The sequence below is a fragment of the Leuresthes tenuis genome, unplaced genomic scaffold (genome assembly GCF_036924035.1).
Source record: "Leuresthes tenuis unplaced genomic scaffold, fLeuTen1.0.hap1 SCAF_3, whole genome shotgun sequence".
Lineage (NCBI taxonomy): Eukaryota > Metazoa > Chordata > Actinopteri > Atheriniformes > Atherinopsidae > Leuresthes > Leuresthes tenuis.
Window position 1 is genome coordinate 5,394,717 of NW_027325357.1, and position 24,439 is coordinate 5,419,155.

The window sequence follows — 24,439 nt, forward strand, 5'->3', positions numbered from 1 at the left end:
TAAAACTGAACTGCAACCCTGATTTGCAGTTAAAGCAGCAGTGGAACAACATGAGCTCAGACTTCCTCTCATTTTCCTGCTGTTTAATGTCTTATATTGAAAGTGATGTTTGTGATCACTGTCCAACTTAACAAGCTGAAAGAACTAACTTAGAACTGGCTCCAGCAGCACCAGCTCTGGAACCACTTTGGTAAAAAAAAAATAATAAAAAAAGGCTATCAAACCACTTTATAATACAAGCCACATTCTCCTACACTTTTTCATCTTGCCTCATTTTAACATGGAATCGAGAAGCTTGGGATTAAACCACCAACCTTTCAGCAGATAGATGACCGCTCTACCTCCTGAGATCAGGAAAACCTTTCAGAGAACATCTCTGCTAAATTTCTTACTTTCTGAGTAATTCTTTATCACATTTATATTTACATTTAAGGAGGCACGGTCTAACTTTGTCTGTGAGACATTAAGACATTGAAGCATAGCGGAATTCACTGCACAAACTTTGTTTTTAAGTCACTTTAAAGGTGATTTTGTCAGATGAGGCTGCAGTTATGATATGAGCATCTTATTAGAGCTGAGCGGCAGTCTGGAAATACTTTAATGGGCTGATTTCTGACTTGTTTGAGAAAAACACGTGTATGACAGCAATGATACTTACAGTTGGTCCTGAGGAAGGACGGAGGGAAAAAACTCTCGTTCATCAGAGACGGGAAAGGAACGACACGAACCATGTAGTCAGTGTCAAAGGTCAAACCACCAAACGGCTGACTGCTCAGCTTCTGTGTGAGGAAAAATGTAAAATCCCAGATGAATAAATAAATAACGAGTCTGATTACGACTGATAAATGGAAGAAAACATTCAGGGATAGTGAAGCAAACACTGAGCACTATTAGTTTGGCTGTATATGACAGCAGTAACAGTAACAGTCCTCTATCTGTGCAAAATTGAATAAAAAACAGTGAAAATCAACTGACTCAATCATTTATATACTCCTGCGCCACTCTGCATTGTAAAGCTGTGTCTTTTTGTCAGCAGGAGGAGGTTGTTTTTGTGGTGCGTTCAGGAACAATCGTGCACAGCAGAGAGCTCTACCGTCGCCACTTATTCTTGGCTTTGGTTTGGTGTATAAGAGCTCTAAGTCTCCAGGGCCACAGACTTTTAAAAGACTGATTTTTTATACTGAACTGGTGATGTTTGGTCAGAATAAGGACTGCAGATTTTGTACCTCACGTTTTATGTTATAGTCATGTCAGGAGGCGATTACTTCAGGGCCCATACGCAAAGGAAGAGCAGATTATAGTCAGAATAAGTCTCGGACTGGGAAATAACTCTGTATAAATATAAAAATCAAACGGTTTATTGTGATTGGTTTGTGAAAATCCAGACTGTCGTCTTATTTTTTGGTCCTACCGTGTTCCTGTAGGAGAAGTTGAGCTGTCGTGGGTCTTTGAGGATGAGGTGTTGACACTGTTTCCCTTCTGGATTCTTGTCCTCCAAATAAACTCTGAAGCCTTTAATGTGTTCAATCCCTGCAGAGATGCAACAGGAAGTTCAGTTCTCTCCTCCCCTCCTTGTTACCACACTGCTCCACCTGTCCAACCTATTGTCCCCTTTCCTCCCCTCCTCTTTCAGTTTCTTCATTTGAATTCATTTCCTCCTGTCTGCTCCATCCTTGTTTCCTGTCCTCCTCTTCAACGCTCCCGCCCCCCACCATTCCTTTCACCCTCTCCCTCCTCCTCCTCTTTGAAAACACATCTGTCTTGTAATTATACCTTCAGATCCACCGGACATGTTTTTCCTATTAGCTGTGTAAGAGAGACACAGACAGAGCGGTAGAACAGGTTTTTCTGTCTTCAGGCAGATTTCTGAACATGTCTCTTTGTCTACCAGACATGAGGATAATTTGCATTTTGAGATCAGGTACACCACGGCTTAGGTTTAGCCATTTCTTCACCAGGTTTGAAACCTCTACGTGTTTCGGCTTGTATCAAAAATATAAATTATTCAAATAAGTCAACAATGTGTGCAGAGGACGAATCCCACTGACTCCAGACACTTTTACCCAATCTTTTTTTTTTATTTTAAAAGTGGTAAAATAAAAATGAAAGTTAGAGTCCGTTACCAGTCAGGAAGAGTAACAACTAGATGCCATTTTTGAAAACGCTCCATTCAAATCTCATACACTGAAAAAAAAAAAAAAAACTGCATAAAACAAAAGTGCAGACAAATTGCAAACCCTTTTTCCAGAAAACTTTGTTTTAAGTTTTTGAAAATGCAGCAAAAAATTAAATCCTGAATTTATTTGGTGGTTTGTTTTTAACCCTTATTCATAAGGGCCTTTACTGATCAACTGCATTGTATTTTGAATTTAAAACAATCATGTTTCCCCACTGTGTTCCATCAGCCTCTTTGTAATGACACTTTTTAATAGTTTGGGACCTGAGGAGACAAACTGTTGTAGTTTTTATGAGGCATCTGTGCATTGTTGCTGAATACAAGATTTCAGCTGCTCAACAGTCCGCGGTTGTTGTTGTGATTCTCCTCCTCGTGATGCGCCGTACTTTTTCAATAGGAGACAGATGTTTGCAGGCAGGACAGTCAAACACACGCACACACTGTGTGCATGAAGCCATGCTGCCAGAAGTCACACAGGATTAGGTCTGGAGTCGTCTCCTGGAAAAAGATGGATGCTTGATGGTCGCATACACTGATCAGCCATAACATTACAACCACTTACAGGTAAAGTGATCAACACGTCTCTTCTTGATCCAATGCTATGTTCTGCTGGGAAAACCTGCATCCTGGGACTCACATGGACTTTATTTTGACACCTACCTAAAGATTTCTGCAGACCAATCAGCCCCCATAGCCGTACAGTATGGCCTTGACTGGTCAGAGCTGTTTTAGTAAGGATGAGAGAATGCTCTTTATTAGGCATCATCAGTTTTGGCTTTGTTATGGCTCATCAGTGTCGGTCTCTGTCCTGGATGCTTTCTCATCCTTGGCAAGTAGTTTTTCCCCAAAGCAGATGAAACGTGGACTCATCCAACTCCAGAACACGTCTCCACTGTCTTTCTGTCCATCTATGAATAAGTGTTCAGGGAACTCGGCCGTGTTCCTGCGCACACTTGATATATGGCTTCCTCCTTGTGTAATACAGTTTCAGGTTACATTTCTGGAGATTTTATTGATGCGAAAATGGTTTTCCAGGGTCCTCTGAGCCCATGTGGCTGCATTGATCATGATGGGTTGATGGTTTATCATGCAGTAGTGTTTAAGGTCATCCAACAGTGGTCTCCGTCCATGGTATTTACACACTGAGATTTCCCCAGACTCCCTGAGTCTTTTCACATTATCACTCTCAGTAGATGTTACGAAACTGTTAAGAAAAACTTGAGAATTTTGCATGTCATCAACCAATCTGCTGATTGAAGAATCTTCCAGAACGCAGTTACTTGTATATTCTATAAACTTTTCTGTTTTTCAGTGTGTTAATGGCATCAAATTCTGGTTACGTCTTTATTATCTAAATATAACAAAGCTGGTCATTGAAGACTCTTAAAAATCGTTACCTTTTATGTTTGCCTGTTAAATAAAAGGTTAAAACAACTAAGTTAAAGATTTTAGGTTTTGTTGCATTTTAGAAAATGGCAGTGAACAGTAAGGTGTCCTAACAGCTGCCTTTTGTAAAATCCAGCCTCATCAAAGGTTGGACAGGGTTGGGTGGAAACCTGTACCAACAAAAGGACTATGAGACACATTATGTCAGGGCGGATGAAACGTGAGCTTTCAGATTTGTCCTGCTCCTGGGCTAAGAGGAATGTTGCAGTTATCTCATCTCTCTGCACAGTCCTAATGTTTTTTATCTACTTTTAATCTACACATATACATATATATAATATCCACAGCCTGGCTGTATAACATACTGTATATTTCTTTGTGTAACTTCTCCTTGTGACTGACAAAGAGTGAAAAGATAAAAAAAGACTCAAACTAATGGAAATATACAACATGTATTTTGGAGACATTTAAAGACTTGATTTGAGCAGCTTGAAAATTAAAGCAACACTAAAGACGCTTGTGAACCTTTTGTTTCGCACATTCCCGGGATTGAAACCACCCTTGAGCTCCTGGAGGCTGATATTCCACAGTTCACGCTTTGGTTTCCAGCCCCGCACTCCGCTGTTTTGCTTTACAGTCACTTGACATTTTTGTGGGCTTTTGATGGTGTCTTTGTGACCTCTTCAACACAAATGTAGGGCTATACATTTGTTTTTATGACAGTGGTGTTACATCTACCAACTGTAGGGGGAGCCAAAGAGCTCAAAATTAGCCAAATTCACTGTTGTTACTTTAAATCATTGACACTTCAATCATGCTTTTTCAGTGTCATTTGTGTACAGTGGCATAGTAATATCAGATCAACTCTGTAGCTAAACAAGCCCCTTAATAATAAGAAATCCCAAAAAGAAACACCAGTCGAACTTGAGGAGGAACTGAGGAGAATATCTTTTTTTCCCCCAAATGGCAGCTGTTCACATTTTAGTGTGACGTGGAAATTTTCTGGAAGATTTCTGCCTCTGTGACAAAACCTCCTGTTGTGTTCTGGCAGAGAGAGCGAAAAGAGTGAGGTTCACCTTACACTGATCACACACACACACACCCACACACACATTCCTTCACGGTCAAATCGTGGCATTGTAGTGTGAGATGTGATCCCCTCTCTTTCCCTCTCCGGGTCTGATCAAAGGGACACACAGTGCCGGGTAATCTTAGCACTTTAAAGGGTTTACCAGCTCACTTTTCCCCTCTCAACTCTCCCTGTTTTACCACTAAATCTGCCCCTGTGAAAAATCATTTACAAAAACAGACAGCCTTGACAGGTAACCAGACAGGTGAACAGGCAGGCTGTACCTAGTGGACTTGCAGACCAGTGGACGACCACGGCGGCCTGATCCTCGCAGGCCAGGTGGCTGAAGGAGATGTTGGCGACCTCATGGATCACGTGTTTCCCCAACGGGTAGTTTAATGAGCAGTCTGCAGGGTGACAAACATGGACAGGTAGCACACAGAAATGACATTTTCACAAAAAAAATACTGATTAATGATAGCTCTGCAGACATACAGAAGTCCCGTCCCGAGTTCATTTATGCCATGAAAAGTATAAGTATAATAATCTGAGCTGCAAAAAATCCGAAGCCCGAAAGCATCGACAACAACTTCTCATCTTTATAACGTTTTCTATTAGCAGAGTAAATCAAAGGACTGCAAGGCTGGTACGACTGCTAGTACTTGAGTCCTCAACGACTCTCATAATAACTTGGATAATTTCTGGATCACTTTGGTAGCTGAGTAACAGCATTTCACAGCAGTTTTGCACCATAGTAAAGTTTTGCAGCTCATGTTCAGTTAGTTCCTCACGCACAACGCGAGGTGACAGTTCGTTAGTGCAAAAGCCTGTGAATTTAAATATGTGGTGTTGTAAAAAAAGGTCAAAGGTCCACATCTTTGAAATGTGCCTCGTTTTATAAAAACTGTAATGATACCTGAGCTTTGGTTAAAAGTTTGAGGCTCCATTGTGAAACCAGTCTCTAAGATTCAAGCCTCTGGGTGGGAGCTTCCCAAGAGAGAAGATAATTGACATGTAAGAGCCGTAGTTGCCATGAAATGCACCGTATACTTCTGTGGTGCTCATTTTTCCTCTTTATCAACAACTCTTAACCATTGATGATTTAAATCTTATTTGTGGTTTGCTCTGACCCACTGAGCTGCTAAGTTTGTCTTCCACGACATCTTCCTTTCATGGGATCAGAACAAAAAAACCCAGCTCTATTCATAAAACCCTTTTCAAGCTCAAGTGTAACTCGACGTGCTTTGTTTTACCGAAGAAAAAAATAAACTTAAAGCACAGATTAGCAACACAGCTACGGTACAAAAACAGTTCTTGCACAAAAAGATCAGTGAATTAAAAATTAAACCAGTTAAAGATGACAGTTTTAATCTTGGTCTCACAGCTAAGGGTGTCACAGAAACCAAAAACATGACACTGTGACAATGACAAATGAAGGTATTCTATTTTATTTTCGACTACAGAAAAAACACTTTTGGGAGTCTTTCCCTCGGCACCCAAAAAAATCCAATATAGGATTCATAACTACGTTTCTAGTTTTGTAGGATTGCAAGAATTCCTCCTCGCCGTGGGTCACATTGCATGACCATGTCCCTACAGTAGCCCAGGAGGGACAAACCAAACACTGCATGTGAATCATGATTTTTCACCATGTGAACTGAGATCATGATTCTGTCAAATGATTCTTTTTCTTTCAAGAAGACATAAAGTGCAACCTAGAGGACTTTAAACAATGAAACAATAAAATGCTCAACTTAAATTTTCCTTATCTTAGACCTTTTAAATGAGATAACTTTGGAGCAGAGAGTAGCTCTTTTTAAGAGTCTATATTGTCGATTTTAATCCTCCATTTTCAACTGTGTTGACTGGAGCCATGTCATGAAACTGATGCAGATGTGGTCTCCTTGCCCTTAACAGATATCTCAAAGTGCACTTTGTTGTGATTGGTGGCGTTACTTGTGGTAAATGCATTATTGGTGCATAGCCGTCAGTTTTAAAGCCTTAAAGTTCCATTGGGGCATGTGCTCCTTTTTTCAGCACCAGTATAACTGCATCTTTGCTGTCACCACTGGGATTCTCCACTCTGGACTCCACCAAATTAAATGATCTTTAGATCTACTTTCTTGTTATACATCGCATGATCAATTATCAATTAATTGTGCAGCCCAATCTTTTGGAGGAAGATTGTATCAGCAGCCAGATACAGAGTCCACAGGTGTCTAATATGTCATCCATATTTCATAAACCACTTTGTCTGTCGTCACCACACCTCCTCCATCCACCACTTTTCTTCTTTTAACTTGTAAAAGAGGAAGATGGAGGGGCAGAGAAGGATGAAGAGCAGCCAGCCATGAAGTGAGATGGATCGGCGGAGAAAAGACGGACTTAGGACGCAGAAAGAAAAGGGGGCGTGAACTCAGACACGACTGACTGCTCCCCTTTCCTCCTGCCAACCACGTATTGATGGAGGTGAGGAGGAGGAGGAGGAAGACGGTCCAGAGGAGAGGAGCTTATAAAGGATGGAGATGACTGAGAGGAGGTTGGACACGAGTCACTGCTCCTCTTCCTCTCGCTTCATCATCCTCATCAGAGCAGAGTCATGTTCAGGGCTAAAGGAGAAGGTCACGGCTGGTTGCTCCTCTTCCTCCTCCTGCATCCTCGATGAGTTGCATGAATAAGAGGAAGGAGGTTGTCGCTCTCCTTCCTCCTTCCTTAATCTTTGTCTTCAAATTTTATTTATAAGACAAAGCGGTGGTGAGAGATGGCGGATAAAGAAGGGCCAAAGTTCACTTCTGGATGAAGAGGAGAACCCTTTTCTTCAGTTTTTACTTACAAATTGTTGAGTTAGTCAGACCAAAATCATACGAAATTGAAGTTTTCAAAGCCAAACTAACTCACCCATCAGTGTTGTGCATGAATGCATTTAATCGAGTGCAATCATGAGCAGCCTTTGTATTTTCTATTCATTTTGAGGGAGTTTTTTTATTTTTATTTTTTTTAAATGACCAAACAAAGCTTTTACAATGTTAATATGAAGTGGCACATGAAAACAAAAGGAGTTTTCAGAGGAGAACTATAAAGACGTTGAAAAAGAGAATCAGTTCTGCCAGCTGGACGTAAAGGATGAAATTCACTGACTATGTTCAACAGAAAGCCAGAGAACGCCTGTAATGCAAGCTGAAATGTTGCCTGGCTTTGGTGCGGAAAGCTGCACGTTAACCAGCTGCTTGTGTCAAACACTTTCACTGTAACAGGCGTATGATATTTTGTCATTGCTGGTTGTTTTGAGCTGCTGCACGAAGCAGAACCCTCTATTTGCCGATATCTAAAGAAAACTGTACAGATCTCACCCTTAACTTTATTCTGATCTCGTCACCTGTCATTAGTAACCAACTGGAGGTCAAAGGTCTCCCTGCTATTTATTCCTCATGACATCACCACCATCATCCCCCTTCATCCTCCAACCAGCTGCAGATGAAGAACCACTGAGGTGTGTCATGCTTGATTGTCATGCTAACACGTTTGAGCGCTTTAAAGTGTGTTTTTTCATTTCTGTTCTTTGGAAGAGGATGCATCATCACTTCAAAGTCACATGCCCTCCTGACCCCCATACCATTCCTGAGATAATGTGTGTTAAGATCAGATTCAATTAAAACGAATCAGCTCTTTAGAGGAAGAAGAAGTCGAGGTAGCAGTAACTACACCCTCAGAGGACTCACCTATCCATCTGTGTACTAATGATAATAATCTATTTGAAGGAGCAGGTTGAGAATAAGCAGGACAATTGCTTTTTGTCCTTTGGAAGTAAATTCTGATAAAAATAAGATTGCATTTAGAATTAGGGATTTCCTGATACCACTGACACTGCACAGTCTCACACACGCACATGCCCCGACACACACAATGACACACAAAGGGGGATCTTAAAGTGCTTCCTCGCTCATGGTCAGGGACAAAAGCAGGAGGCAGGGATTGGCCACGGCTCAGGAACTTGACTTTAAGAGTGAAAAGAACAAAAGAAGAAGAGAAGGTGGAGGGCGGTGGAGGAGGAAGAGGGTGTTGTGGGGTTGCAGGAAAATTTACGTGGTAGATCTTTAGTATATAAACTGCTGGTTTATTAAAAGAAGAGTGTGGAAATGTTGGACTTGGGTATATTTTGAGAGGACTTTTAAGGAACTAAATGAAGGACACATTACAATTGTCACTCTTCTCTGCTTGTATGAATAATGAGATTTATTCTAGGTGTTACTATTTAGTTTGCTAATAAAATATAAAACCACCTGAAACAATTAAACCATTATTAGCCATAAACTTATTAATCTCTCAAATCTTGAGAGGGAACAATCTTGAACCAACTATTGGTTCCCAAGAGCAATGAGAACATTTAAAAGCACACACCTGATGCAGATCACGCTATGAGAACATCCAACCATACAGCAATTAAAAATGAGTTGCACAGGATTACAGATATGTGTAGACACTCATGTTTCTACTATTAATCTGCAGTAATAGACAGTTCAGGCAGATTTACAGAGAAACTCACTGTCAGCTCTGAAGGTGACGGCCAACCTGCGACTTCCATCTGCACCAGACTGCACCTGAGAGAGGAAAAATGAGAAAAATATAAATTTTAATTACATGTGGACTACTGTTCCTATTCATAGCTTAGGTTAGAATATTTGCTTCCAGAGTATAGAAAGCATAATGAGTACACTCAGTTTAGAAGTACGTTTGATGACTTTAATACATCACATCACAAAATTGATTTAACCGCTGGCACCAGGCCATAAATAAAAAGATCAGAGGATATTCCCCACAGGTAATGAAAGTTTAGCTGCTGAGAAAATACAAGGTGCTATGACACCACTTTTACTTTTCTTCTTTATGTTAAGAACAGGGAAAGCACAAGGTGTGGAACTAATTTATCCCAAGAGTTTTGGGAGCAGAAGGTCAGTGATGTCATCATTAGTTACAGCAGAAACACGACTTCTCCTGACCGAGAATAAGGGAGACTGCATCAGAAAGACTTCTGGTCCGACATGAAGCTGCAACAACAGTAAAGTGCCGTGCCATTCAAATCCCGGCTGTGACGTCGTCATCTTGAACCAAAACAAACAAAACTGACAGAAACCTGTTTGGACTCGTTGCTGAAAAGCTCACAGCAATCACACGCTACCCCATCACCCTTGATTTGAGGCAGAATATATTCTAAGCATTCGAAACAACAACATTCCAATAATATGACAAAATAGGCTTTAATAGAAGATTCCTGTTCCTACATTCGGTTTCCATAAGTGGATTCACACTGTAATGGAATTATTCTGATGCCAGTTCCTACAGCTACAGTGACTGTAACAAGGCACCAGGGTTAGGGGACTGGACCACCATCCTTGGGTAGAAACACAGTCTTAATTGGCTGATCTCAATTTCTGAAATGTTTACCCGTCCGACATAAGAATCAGAAAAATATGTGAATGTGAGCAGCTTTATAGAATAAAGCTGTATTAAAAGACAGTTTGTGCTTCACTGTTGTGACAAAAAAAACACAAATCGATGGAAAACTGAAGTATGTGTAGAGTGTTTAGGTCTTTTAAATGTAGTTGAGTGTATATATGTAGGAGTGATTTGATCCCCAGCCATATTATATGGGTGTGCGAGTTTGTGTATCTAAATTGGTTAGACTTACATGTTTATATTTGGGCTGTGAAACGACTTTATATGCATTTTATTTTGGTCTGACTATCAACCTGACAATAAACCTGCTGACCGTTTCATGCTTGCAGCCAGAAAAAGATCAACGATCGTAAGATCATTGCTGATGTCTTTCCTTCTTGGCATTGTGTTAACACACACCTGAATACTTCAGACCAACAAACTGACAAAACTTCTCCATTTCAAAGATGATCACACTTGCTGATAATCAATTAATCAAGTGCATTTGATTACCAGCACCTGGCTGCTACCTACCATTTTTAATTCCTGTAGAAAAAGAGAGGGTTGACTTAATACTAATTTAACAAAAACATGATTTTCCTCGTGTCCTGATAGGTATAACCTTAAGAATACAGATTTCATGCTGTGTACAAGAAAGCAGGCAAAACTTACATGGTAGATTTTTAAAGGTTACTCTGGTTAAATTTTAGAGAACTAAATGTTCTCTTTTCTAATTGACTGTCTACATATACAACGCAATCTGAGGAATGTGAACGTGGAATTGTGCCACACATTTCCTGATATCATGAGGAAGTTCACTGAGTTTAGGTGTAGGCAACACGTGCAAAAACTTAAGTGAAGACGAGATTTAATACACATACTATTACATTCAGATTTTGGAATAAACTGGCACGAATCTATCTTTACAGCCACAGTAAAACTGTGAGCTGGTCCTCAGATGGTGTTACGAGTTACGAGTTTTTTAATTAACTGACAGGACCTGAGAATCCTTCCAGGATCCGCCCATCAGCTTTATCTTATACAAAGTAAGGTTAAGGTGTGAACACACAGTTACCCAGAATGCCTCTCTCTTTGTCCCTGCACACAGACTTGTATTCCCATAAGCCATGTTTTAGCAGAGTCTTCCAGTTTTACAGCTTTCACCTTGTTTTCATGTTGCCTGACACACACACACGCACACACATTTCTCTCCAGCTTCAGGCTTGTTACAGAGGTGTCAGACTGTGGTCACACGCAAAAACCACACGTATAAACCTGTAACCAATCAGACAGACGCACAATTGAACGTGTGTATGTGTGTGTTATGTGAGGTGCACTGTGCTTATTAGCAGCCACTGTACCTCAACAACCCATCCATACAAACACATACACATATGTTGTCAATTATATACTTGTGAAGTCCCTCATTGGCATACTACATTCCCCAGACTTTAAAACAAACATTAAAACAGACCCTAAAACCAACTCTTAACCATCAAACAGCCCTTTGAAGAAGTGAAGACCAAAAATGTTCTCGAAACGCTCCTGGAAAAATAGAAATACACACATGGAGTTTAATTTCTAACTGTTTTTATACATTTTGCCCTCAGTTTGCCAGCACTGCTGACCTTTGACACTTAGGGGTTTACACGCTGCTGTGTGCTCAGACGTCCTGCTGGCAGTATGAACTGAGATGCTAATTAAAATCAAGGGAAGTTATTCACTCACGGCACAAAAAAAAAGAAAACTTCCTGCTTTCTTACGTTGAAACACGACCCTCCCCCCCAAAAATAAAAAAAGTTGTGGCAAAGATGAGAAACTGCATGGCTTTGGAGGATGTTAAGTTCAAGAATCACACACAAAGATGATGAAGCAGATTACATTTAATCCTTATGAGGTGTGACTAAATTCTTGCTCTGTATAAGCAGTGAGGTACAATTTTGACAAGTTGTCTGACCGCCACGTTTTTTTTAACTTTTGGGGGCAAAAAAACCCCAAAAACTGGTGGAAATATACACAGATATAAACACAAAGAGCCCCAGGATGCTTGTTACTGCACTAAGTCCCCAGACTGAAAATACCAGGGTTGTGCAGTGGTTGGGGCATGTTGCTTCAGGCACTGGTGAGCTGTGTTCAAGAGCCAATTAGAAACTGAAACACTGCACAGTAACTTTTAGACCTCTGTGCTATAATGCAGGCATTAATCATATGATTTGTATTGTTTGTTTGTCTTTTAGCAGTTACGGATGGATTTGTGGGGAATGGCTAAACTAAGACACAATTAACTTTCAATCAATCTAGTTTCTGACCTGAATTCAGGATTCTTTCAATTCAGACTTGAGCCATTTCCCTTTCTGTGACCACTTCTGGCCATTTGCAAGAATCTTTGTTAACAGATTTCAACAATATGAACTATTAAAAAGATAATTTGACACAAAAGCAACCAAAAATACCAAACCTCTTAACGGTTGTTTCTTCTTCTTTCAATTCAGAATTCACTTTAAAAGAAAATAAGAGGCTTCCCATGTGTCTGCCTTCAACAAGACATCCAGTTTACACAGAAGGGAGTGAGCGACTGACTGATGTAGGTCCGATAATATAACGTAATGGACTGTGTGAGAACATGTTCAAGACATCCGGCTGCTTCTAACTTTCTCTGTAGGATGTCACTGTACATGCAAGTGCAGCTGAATTCACTGCACAGACGTGTTTAAGTTACTTTAATACTGATTTTGTCAGATGATGCTGTGGTTATAAAATTCAGGATTTTATTAGAGCAGAGCGACAGTCTGGAAGTCTTTAAGTCTTAATGCGCTGATTTTAGTTTAACCGTCAAATTAAAAATATGAGTGAGAACAGCTTTTGGGGGGATTCAGCTTTATTAATATACACTGACAGTTTACTGTTTTTACAAAAAGATGCAAAAAACTTTGAACTTTAGGAACTTTGAGTTATTTGAGTCTATTTAAGCATATAAATGAAGAGTTATTTAATCCACCATCGCATCTGGGTTCATTAGTCCTGGTTGTACGTCTCCCCGGCATCTTAATGTCAGGTTTTGGACTCTAATGTCATGTAAACATGCTTGGTGTTAAGGCAACCCCACCAAACAAATTCTCCAACACCAAGCTGTGTTTTTAGGTTGGAGCCATACGTGTTTAGACCCCCACTGGGCTAACAAGCTAGTCTCATTCAAATCAATGAGGGGGTCTGCATTTGCAACACTGTTGTCCGTTGTAATGTTTGTTGGACAGTGTCTAAGGCTCCATCCCCCACACCAATTATCAGTTTCCTGTTGACTGATAATGATCGACCACTTCATAGCGACTGAATGGGAGGGTGGAGGTCAGGCTAAGAGAGGTTTGAACTTTTCCTTCAAGCATTCTGTTCTCTTCTTCAGATTTTTGTCACTCTTCTTCCAAATAACTTTGTGCAACAGTTCTTTCAGGAAATTTATGACTAATTAAATTTGAGTCCAGCTTTGAGTTAGGTCTTCTGGAGATGTTAAAAAACACTTTTGCCTTCAATAAATTTCGTGAACAACTGCTTGACATTGTACACGAAACTTGTCTCCGCCACCACACAAGCAAAAATAAGAGCTTTCTTCTTTCCTGTCGACAGGTATTTCTCTCAAGGAACTATCGTCATTTTAACTCCATATAACTACAGACCCCGAGGCCTAAAATCAGTGAAATAAATAGAATTAAAGTTGTAAAACAAGAGAGAGAAGACGGCAGATCATTATCAGTCAAGGTAAATGCAGAGAGACTGCAGAGCAGAGACTTTCACATCCAACGTATAATCAGCTGACACACCGATTGTTCTAGAAATTTTGCCGGTTTAACTCTCCTACGACTCACTTTCTGAAAGGAAACACACAGAAGTAAATACAAATCAATAAAACAGAAAAAAAACAAACAAAAAGGCCCTAAAACGCCTTAAGAGAAAGCAGAATTTCCCTTGGGAATCCCCAAACCACACACTCACACAGACTCTCCAGTTCCTGTGGTAATCAGACAGCTAATTGCAGGCTGAGCTAGCTGAAAGAGCAATTAATCAGAGCAAAGAGGGGAAGGACAGAGGGAGGGAGGAAAGGATGTGAGGGAGAGGGATTGGAGGATACAGAAGGGAAGAGTAAAGGATGGTAATCACCAAGCCTGCAGGGAAAGAAAATGGAAGGAAGAGAAGGAGGGATCTGATTAAACAGGAACTCCTTCAATTATGGCTTTCAAGGTTCACATAGCAGACTTCTCCTGTCCCTCATTTTGTTTGGAGCAACCCGAATAGTTCCAGATGTGGGGACAAATTCCCAGCTGACCTTTAATCAGCATGCTGCACAAGAAAAGACGTACAAACAGCTAGAAAAGTATGGCCTTGGGAGACAGGATTAAAGTTGGACTAATTAAATGTGCAGCACAGAACATCTGTCAAGCACCAAGACTTATGATCTTGTTTATGTTCTGATCAGATATGTTTCTGATCTAAATAATGCATTTCAAACAGCATTTTGTCTACAGCTGTTTGTTCAAACAATAGTTGATTTTGTGGATCCGTGGCTAGTTTGGACATGGGTTAAAGTTATAGTTATTTAGTCATTCATCAGAACTGAAACTCTAGAAAAGATTCATAAATGTCTCTTCAGCTCAATTTCATGTGCAAATTTTCCAGCTTCCCTCCAGCTTTATCGCTCTGCTCCGCTGGGGTACAATTGGGGTACATTAAAAAGTGGGAAAACACAGTTTGCAGGCAGCCCTAAAAGAGGTGCAAGTGATAAATGTACTTTAACTGAGTCTCAGCATGATTTCTGTATTAGAAATTACTTGTTGAATGGTTGCATGAGCTAAGCCAGAAACCTGCAATCACACAATCATTTAAGCAGGACATGAACTTCTCCATCTAGCTTCTTTTTTAATCTGACACACACCCCTCGTTCTCAAAGTAGGGCCCGAATAAATATGATTCATGCATCTGTGAGGCTGACCTGAGTCATTTACAATGGTTCAGTCAAATTCAACTCAGCTGCTTTTTCTTGGGATTACTCCTGGGGCATTTTCACATATATTTAAACTGACTGATATCAGCTAAAATTTATCAATCTTTCACCACTTTACTGTGTGCGTTTACAGCTAAGCTTATAAATGTAATACTAACAAGGATGCATCAGAAGTCATATGATCTATCTCAATCTGGTAGGAAATCTGCCTCGCCTCAGACAGGAAAGTCATGCAGGTGGTTGAGAGATCAGCAGAAAATACCTTTGGGATCCTTTTTTTTTATCCTTTTAGCGATTCAGCCTATCCCAAAACCTCCAAAACCTTTTACCCTGCATCAGTCATCAGAATGGACCACTGATATGCTTTTAGGTGCAGTTAATCTTGTGAAATAATTTACTTTTGTGTGCAAAATTTGTAGTTTCTTTGAGAAAATATTATGTATACTTAGTTCTTAGAGTTTTAAGATGAGTTTTTTGCAACTCAGATAACAGATGAGATAATTTTTTGTTCTGCTGTGTTCTTTTTGGAGTATTGCATGAATCATAATATGAATAATCTTGAACATGAACCATTGCTTTGCTTCCTTTCCAGCAATACAGAAACATTTTCTCATGAGTCAACAGTTCCCCAACAAACTGCCAAATTCCAGCAGAACTTATCCTATAAACATGTACAACAGTACCTGCTGGCACCTGCTTAATAAAAGTCAACAAAGAGCCATAATCTGATTTTACACTTTTAAAAACACCATTGGGAATCGAGCTGCACACAGTCACTATGAACACCATCCCTGTGTGTGTGTTTGTGTGAAGCTGATCGGGGTGTTCAGGAAAAGGCCTCAGGGCTTAAAAACTCAGCACTGTTCCTCTTAATCTCTTCCTGTCTTTTACATACAAAACACACACACACACACACATCCAAATGCTACCATATGGTAAGACATGGCTGCACTGAGATCCGACTGGCTTCGGATAACACAACCATGGGTAAAAGTTATGTTAAGACTCGAGTCCCTGCATGTTGAGCAGATCTGGATATCGCCTGAGATTCACAGTAAACATGTTGACACAGAAGAAAAAACTAATCATTGCTTAAACCACACATCTAAAATGCTTGTTAACATGTTAGTCTGACAAAGATCATGTAAAAAAGCAGGACTAACAAAAGCAAATAATGCTGTTGGAGATCAAACAGCTCCTCCATATATATGCAGCTGGAATGGTCAGTGAACACCGACCATCTTTACATCTTTACAGGACGGGGCAGAGCAGGGTTTACTTCCTGAGGAGACTGGCTTCGTTTAACATCTGCAGGAAGCTTCTGCATTTGTTTTACCAATCCATGGTAGCCAGCATCCTGCTCTATGCTGTGGTGTGTGCTGGGGGAGCAGCACCAGGAAGAAGGACAGCCTGCGGCTGGACAAAGTGGTCAGACGTACCAGCTCTGTGGTGGGAATAGAGCAGGAATCTGTGGTGGCAGCAACAGAGAAGAACTATGGACAAACTGTGGCCATAATGGACACAAGCCACCCTCTACATGGTGCCATCATCTCTCAGAGGAGCATGTTCAGCAGGAGGCTGCTCTCGCTGAACTGCCCCACAGACAGCCGTCAGATTGTAAACACGCAAAAAATGGACACTTCATAAATAGAGACAATAACCAACCGCAATGTGCACCTTTGCACTTGTTACTGACCTTTAATGCAATTTGGACTAATCCTTTTTACGTGTGATACTTTTTACCGTGAGTGTAAATAGAGCAACTGAAACTGGAATTTCCAGTAAAGTACTTATTTATATCTATCTATGCTCAACTAGACTCAAATGTGCCCAGGCGCATCTGCACATGCTCTAAAGTTCCATCTTTTTGCATCTTTTTATAAAGTATATATAACTACAACTAAATTCTAAATTCTGCTTGTTTTTGTCGGACAGCTAAACGCATCAGACACTGGGAGTGAAACACATCCCATGAAGACTACGTGGCTGCTTAAAGTATTTATAGACTGTCGCTCTGCTCTAACAAAATCCTGATTTTATAACTGCAGCGTCATCTGACAAAATCACCATCCTGGTCACTTAAAGACAACAGTGAAGTGAATTAAGCTGCATTTGCATGTATGATGATCTCCTTCAGAGAAAGTTAGAACATTTATTCCACAGAGTCACGGCTTCTGACATACTTCAGTCAACAACCCCCTGTGCATGTAAACTGGGACAAAGATGGTGGTCCAGTTAAATGGACAGTTTGAGCTATAACCACAGATTAAGTCAACTGTGCATGTAACCGTGCTGAGCGATGGAAAAACCAGATACTGCTGGGATTGGTCACTGACTTAGTGAAGAGCTTTTGAGCATGTGAGCCGGAGAACTCATTAAACAGAGAGACTATAGGATATTTCCAGTGTTTATAATAACTATTCATATTCAAGATTCCAAAAATATTATAAAAAGAACACTGGTACCAGCTACAACCCATTATAGATTTGCTAAAAAACTAAAAAAGAAAACTAAAACAGGACCTCGACACAAAAATACTTGTCAAATTTTCCCTGTGAAACATATGGAACAAAAAAAATAACCCCCATCAGCCTGTATTATAATATATCTAAACATTAAACTGATCTGTGAAGAGCACAGATGCACAAACTTCTGCTTGCATCTGGTTTGATCTGTTGATTGATCAGCTGATCTCAGCTCTGCAGAAAATCCAGGAGGAATAAGCTCGAAACCAAAGTGAGGTGGAACAATGCAAACCCTGTGTGAGTGTGTGTTTGGAGGCAACCAACCAGAGATTTCCCACCGTTGGAACAAAACCTGCAGCTTCCTCCTCCTGCATGACTGCTCCTCAATGACCCCCCATCCCTCCTCTTCCTCATAACTCCTCCTCTTCACTCAGGAGGAGCTACTCCACTCCTGCTGAGACAGCTTGTCTTTTAAAAGGCTTTCCCTCGTTCTCGTTAGAAAGGGGAGCAGGACAAATCCTGACTTCCTCAGAAAGGCTCACCAGTTTCTGGTGAGTCTTATGCCTGAACTTACCAAAAGGTTAACAGAAGAAAGGGAACTGATCAGAATTGGGTTTTCTCTGTATGAAACCCTTTGTAAAGTTAATTGACAAATAAAACCAAGCAGGACAGGATATTAAAACATCTTCACTTTACTTTTACTGCCAAACACTAAATCACTGGCACAGGACTGTTCAGGAAACCTCCTGCAAGGAAAGATCTAAATCTCATTTCTTCCTCAGAAATCCTTGGAGAACGACAATGAGAAATATTTCCCTCTGCTGTTTTATGTATGAGGAGGAGCTCCAGCCTCCATCCTTCACCTTCTGCCAGCTTCAGTTGCCACAGAAAAAAACCAACACACGTGTTTCACATCGGACGCCCACTCAGCCGTGACGCCCTCCGAGTTTCTCTGATGCCAAAAACACACCGACGCCCCAGAGGATGATGGGCTGTGTGACATGGTTACAGAGTGGAAATCTAATTTAAAATGATGGCAGGTGGAGACACATAAAGAAAGAAGGATGAAGAATCCAGAGCGAGGAAGAAGTTAAATGATTTCCTGTTTCATCTTCCTCCACTGAGACGGATGTAATAGCTTCTGCAGATGTGTTTTAAAAGAGAAATCCATCATTCTGACTTTCTGACGTATTCTGAAACACCAAGTAGAGGACACCTGAATTTCTTTAGAAGAAATCCAATTACTTGTCCACATAGAGAAACTACAAAGATTTTAAACATTAGTCTGTTCCACATCAACTACATGTGCTAAAAAAATATTTATAACCATTTTTTTTATGACTCCACAAGGATGAAGTCTAAAGTGATGTAAAGACCACAGGTCAGAGGAGGAGACCGACTTTTTAGTGAGTATTATAACACACCATGATCTCTTAATAGACAGCAGCTGTGTGGTATTGTGGGTAATGTAGGCAAAAGGATAACATAAAAAAGACCAAAGCTTTTCATTTTGATTAAATCAAATTGGAGCTCAAATGATCTATAGAGAACTGGATGAACAATCTGTAACGTTACAGCCTGGAACAAAACATGATCTGCTGAGTCAGCAAGCAGGTCTATATGACACTGGAAAAATGACTGAGTCAGTCCGACCTAAATCATACTAAATCTAAACCGGATTAACAAACCCAGACAATGCGGTTGGAGATCGAATTGCTCTACATGTAAATGTTCAACTAGACTTATACCGGCCTAAACGCTCCATGCATGTTCCAAATTTCCAAGGTTTGGAATCTTTTGATAGAAACATTAAAGTGTAAGTGTATAATAACACAGCAGAATTATTTTTTTATGGCAGGTGTCTTTTATCAGACGGCTAAACGTATCAGAAACTGTGGTGGAAAATCAGCCCATTTAGACTATGTGTCAACTTGCAGTCACTTAAATCATTTCCCGACTGTCGCTCTGCTCTAATAAAATCCTGATTTTGTAACTGCGGCGCCATCTGACAAAAATCACCATCCTGGTAACTGCTGCTGCATAGTTAACCCCATTTCTCTACCTTCAGATTACCGAGGTTGGTACAGTAACAATCTTCCATTGCCCCTTTTCCACAAAAAGGCTTCAGTGCTAGTTCAGAACCAGTTCCTTCTGTTAAGACTGACAGCATCAACAAATGTCCAGAGCAAAGAACCACTTATTTCAGGGGCTGGGGGCACGGTCCCGAGAACAACCGGACCAACTAAAATGTTAGGAGTGCCATTTGAAAATAAGAAATAAAAGAAAAAGGCAACACCACAGCTGCTCTTTCTAATCCAAGGGGAGATTTAAAAAGCTGGGCTTCAACATTAAACATGGAACAGACACAGCAGTGGAGGAACATGAGATCACTGGTCCATTTTTCATGTTGCATCACCAGATGATGTTTGTGAACTCTCCCTGATACGCCACACTGATCAACATTCACAATCACCGTTTTCCTTTATAAACAGTATCTACAACGACATGCATAAACACTGTCGGGTCTCATAGTTAAAGGTCCTCCTCAAAATAAATCCCGTTTGCAGTGCAGCACATAAACAGCGGTTAGTGTTTGGAAACGCCAGTTGGCGTTGCAGAAAGCATTCTCAAACAATGAATGTTGTTTACAACAGCATCTACAGACTGGACTAGTTATAATAAAATGTCAGTTTGAAGGGAAATGAAACAAATACTGTGATCTGTGTAGATAAACTGCGTCCCCGTGCTGTGGTCGTCTACAGATAATGCAAAGTTTAGACTCCAGATTGTATTCTCGCTTGAACTGGAGCTGTCTTTTAAACCCTGAAGTCAAATTAAAGGATATTGTTTCCATGCTCAGACTGTAGGATCAGCCTCTAAAATCATATCTCTGACCATTTCCATTCCTCATAACCAAATGTTAAACATATCTGTCCACTGCAAGTCAGAAAAAAAGACACTTCTTATAAGTTTCAATAAAAAAACGATCTTTCCTATAGTTTCACCTCACACGACTCCATGTCAAAAAACAAAAAGGGATCAGATTTTGGCATTATCAGCTTGTTAATGAACCGTTCTTGTACTCAGCGGTGTCATTCAATTCCTCCCGGTAAGGTCCAGCTTCTTTCTTTTCTTTCTCCATCTGTTTTGCACTACATTTGACTGTTTTAAGCCAAACAAAACTAAATTTAACTAGGCAACAATGGTCTTAAACAAAGGTTGTGGGAGAACATTCCTCATCAGATGTCCCAGCATACAACACAACACGATGGATCTTCACATACAGTAATTCAGAACACACTATAGAAAGGTTAAAACGATATATTGAACAGCTGTTTAAAGTGATGAAGTGAGGGAAAAACAAATAATATCTTAAAAGGTTAACCAGCTCTAAACTTCATCAGGTTGTGAAGAGGTACATGTGATCCAACTGCCTCTCCTCCAAGCCTCTTGGCCCGTGGCTGGACTAACGCCTTTGTCTTGAGCCTCAGCTGGTACCGGTCGTCATTGTGTTCTACCCGCTGGGAGATCCACCACTTCAACCAGAACCAGCAGCAGGTGGAAGACTGGCTTGTGTGCTGCTACGACAAACTCAACCAGTCAGCAGCAGGAGAAAGAGTGCTGCTGTCAGCTGCTGTTGATGATAGCAAAGCCACGTTGAACACAGCGATTAGTTAGTAATTTGTCACAAAGTCCCAGTAAAGCCCCGCATAGACGGTACATGAAGCGAAGTGTGTGGAGCCCAAATATTTTCAGCTCTAGTGGATGCTGTCCTTCCAGTATTGGTTTATAACACAGGCTGTAGCTGGTGGTGGTTATATTTATTCACTCTTTTAGCGTACTTAGTACGATGCTTTCCACCATGTGGTGGGTGAGCGGAACCAATCATGACTTGACTTGATCAAATAATACCCAAAACAGGACCTTTCCAAACATGAGGGCAAGCGCACACAAAGCTCTAATAACCTCACACCTGTAGCATAGCAGGTCCTCAGACCCCCATCCAGCTGCCTTTGATGTGTGTGTGTGTGTGTTTCTGAAAGGACAGGAAGCAGTAGAGAGGGGGAGGTGACAGAGTGTGCGAGTGTGTGCGTTTGCAACTGTGCGTGTGTGTGTTTGGGGGTGGGGTTGCAGGAAGGAATGTTTCAGCAGAGTAAACAGTGTGAAGCTTCCTGTAGAAAACACTTCAAAGCCAGGGAGAGGAAACCAGGATAACACACATGCACACACACACACACACACACAATGAGCATCAAAGGCAGGTAGGAGCCATCTATCAGCACAGGAAAATTAAAACCTGCAGAGTGTGAGCGCTCACATCCACGATCAAACTGACCACATAAGAAGCATGAAAAACCCATCACAAACGCTGGAAACACACACCTAAAACCATCCCAAAGCTTTGTGTGTGGATGTGAAAAAACATTTTGGCTGTTAACCCTCTGATCAGTAATGATAACAAGCTAAAATCATGACTGATAAATCACTCATTCGTTTCTTGGGAGCAGGAAGATAAAAAATTATCTGGCTTTTGCTTCTGTGTTAGTAAACTGAGTATCTATCGAGTCTGTACTGATAGTCAGACATTTCAAGATGTCACATTTGGTTCTGGGAAACTGTAATGAGTTGTTTTACGATAGTCAGTCAAAATGAAAATCTATCTCCAGATTATCTGAAAAACTAATATTATTATTTCAACTATTGGTGCCTCAGTGTAAAAGACAACATGTCATAAGCTTTCAAAACTTTTTTATGTAAATAAAAGTGAGAACAAACTGATATGCAGGTGAAATAGGGTATAACTAAATATTTAATCCCAGATTTGATCATGTAAATCATATATGCAGATGATGAAAAAGCAGTTCTAGTCCTACCAGAAGGTAGAGAGTCTAAAATCTTCCCAGAAATGGAAAAATTAGTCCCTGAAAACGCTTGGATGAGTGCAAGTTGTCGATTCACACAAGAGTTTTCAGGTATGAGAAGGCTTTGTACACTTCAGCACAAGCTGAACATAAACGACTTCATTCACAGTCAAAAACACTACAAAAGCAGAACAGGAGTGTAGACAAGCCGAGTGTGTCCACAAAGTCCTGTTTTCCACATCAGATCATGCAAATGGGAAGAGATCAGCTCCACTGGCTGCTGCCTCCACAAGATACAAAAGCGTTTGTCTGGTTTTGTTTCCACTGTCCACCTTCACTGATTAGGTGTGGGTTTTATCTAAATTTTCTACTGTTTAGTGAGTTATATCTTTACATGCTTTACTTATAAAAAACGGACCTATTGCTGACTTAGAAGAAGCACTGTAAAAGTCCATTTATAGGAATGAAACTCTCGGGATAGTGAGAGAAGAAGTGTGAATATACTGACTTTAAAAATACTATTAACACCATTAAAAAAAAAAGAATATGGTCTAAACAAATACTCGAGTGTTTCTCTAAATTTTATCACAGTTACTTGCTGCCTCTTTCCGTGTTTTGGAGATTTGGAGTAAAGCAGCTGAGATGCTTTTTATTTACCGAGTTCCAAGCAGAATTTTTTTAAAAAAAAAAAAACAAGCTTCATGGGAAAAATGCTTTAAAAGCGTTTTATGGGGATAAAAGAGGGACCTTCCAGGTAGCACATTATGCCTCACAGTTCGCTCCGTGAACTTGCCTGAAACTGCAGCCCTGCACAGGTAAGAAAGGTAGGCTGACTGGCGCAACATGAGGACTGTAGACAAACTATAAACCTATCATTAGAGTTACATCTATTTAATGTGCAATCCTATACAAGTAAAGTGAATCTCCATCTGCTGAAGAAGAAAAAGAAAACTTTTATCTTAAAACAGAACTTTTTGCAGACCTGAGACGCCACAGCAGCGTCTCTGGAGAAACGTCGGGTTTAAAAAACAGCCGGTGGACGATGTGTTTTGTGGCTTTTACCTTGTAACCACACCGGTCCTGGTTTGCTCTCCTGTTGCCAGAGGTCGTAGATCCACAAGAGAAGTATAAAATCAGAAATAAACCGCAAAGAGAGATGAAGAAATTCCGAGGGGCCGCCATTCCTCGTTCAAGTCTGAGCAACTCTGAGCTCTAGGAGGAGAAGGCAGGAGGAGGTGCGTACCAGCGCACGAGCCTGTGTCTTTACGCATGTGTCTGTGAGGACCTTTAAGACGGACAGGTCCAACAGTTTAATGACGAACCAAGAGGATGCAGACGGGGTTTAGGGAAACAGGTTTACACTCGAGTAAAAGGTCCTAACAGAGCATCCAGAGGTGTGTTGTACTGTTAAATGAGGATGTTTTGACCAGTCCCCACTTTAGGTTAAAGTCTCAGAGGGCTATTTGAGAGTAAAGGGCAGGGGCGTTGCTGATCATAAAGCTCCACTACATGCCCTTCATTAGAATATTTTAATCACTTTTATTCCTTTAAATAGACAAGTTTGTTGCTTACAAACATAATGGATACAGGCAACATCAGAGGGAAAAACTGTGGTTGTTATCAGACTGAAATAGACTTTGTTAACAATAGGTTAAGAGAAACCATTTGACACTTGTGAAAAATGCAATTTGACAGCATTTCTTAATGATTTTTCCCAATATTTTAGAACTGCCTGTGTGTTTCTGCTCTCTTAATGTAAATATTCACATTGCTTGAACTGTAAAAAATATATTTATGATTAAAAAAACCTGCAGATTAAAAAAAAGAAAACAACATCTGTTGTAAACATGCTGCAGAGGATATGAATAACAGTTTCTTAAGCCTGGAATAGTGACTGTAGGTGATTTTATTGTTAATGTGAGCCACGCTAAATCCATTAGTATCTGTTTTTTTTAAATATGTGAAGAGATTACCAGATCCTGACTCTAATCTTGACAGCAAATGGTCAGATATTTCCAAGTGAGTGATTGCATGGTCTGACCCAGGGTTTCCACA

At 40.4% G+C, this 24,439-nt stretch overlaps 1 protein-coding gene across 2 annotated transcripts in view; it reads right to left on the minus strand.

Moving 5' to 3' along the window:
• The window catches only part of il17rd (interleukin 17 receptor D), a 35,622-nt gene extending 11,975 nt beyond the window's left edge, over window positions 1-23,647 (minus strand). For both annotated transcript variants that reach the window (XM_072381508.1, XM_072381507.1), the window contains exons 1-5: window positions 23,447-23,647; window positions 9,175-9,229; window positions 4,916-5,038; window positions 1,412-1,530; window positions 659-779 (exon numbers count right to left, since the gene is read on the minus strand). In XM_072381508.1, coding sequence (XP_072237609.1) covers window positions 659-779; window positions 1,412-1,530; window positions 4,916-5,038; window positions 9,175-9,229; window positions 23,447-23,566 — 538 coding nt within the window. In that variant the 5' untranslated portion in view covers window positions 23,567-23,647. The remainder of the gene's footprint in view (window positions 1-658; window positions 780-1,411; window positions 1,531-4,915; window positions 5,039-9,174; window positions 9,230-23,446) is intronic.
• Between the last annotated feature and the right edge of the window lie 792 nt (window positions 23,648-24,439).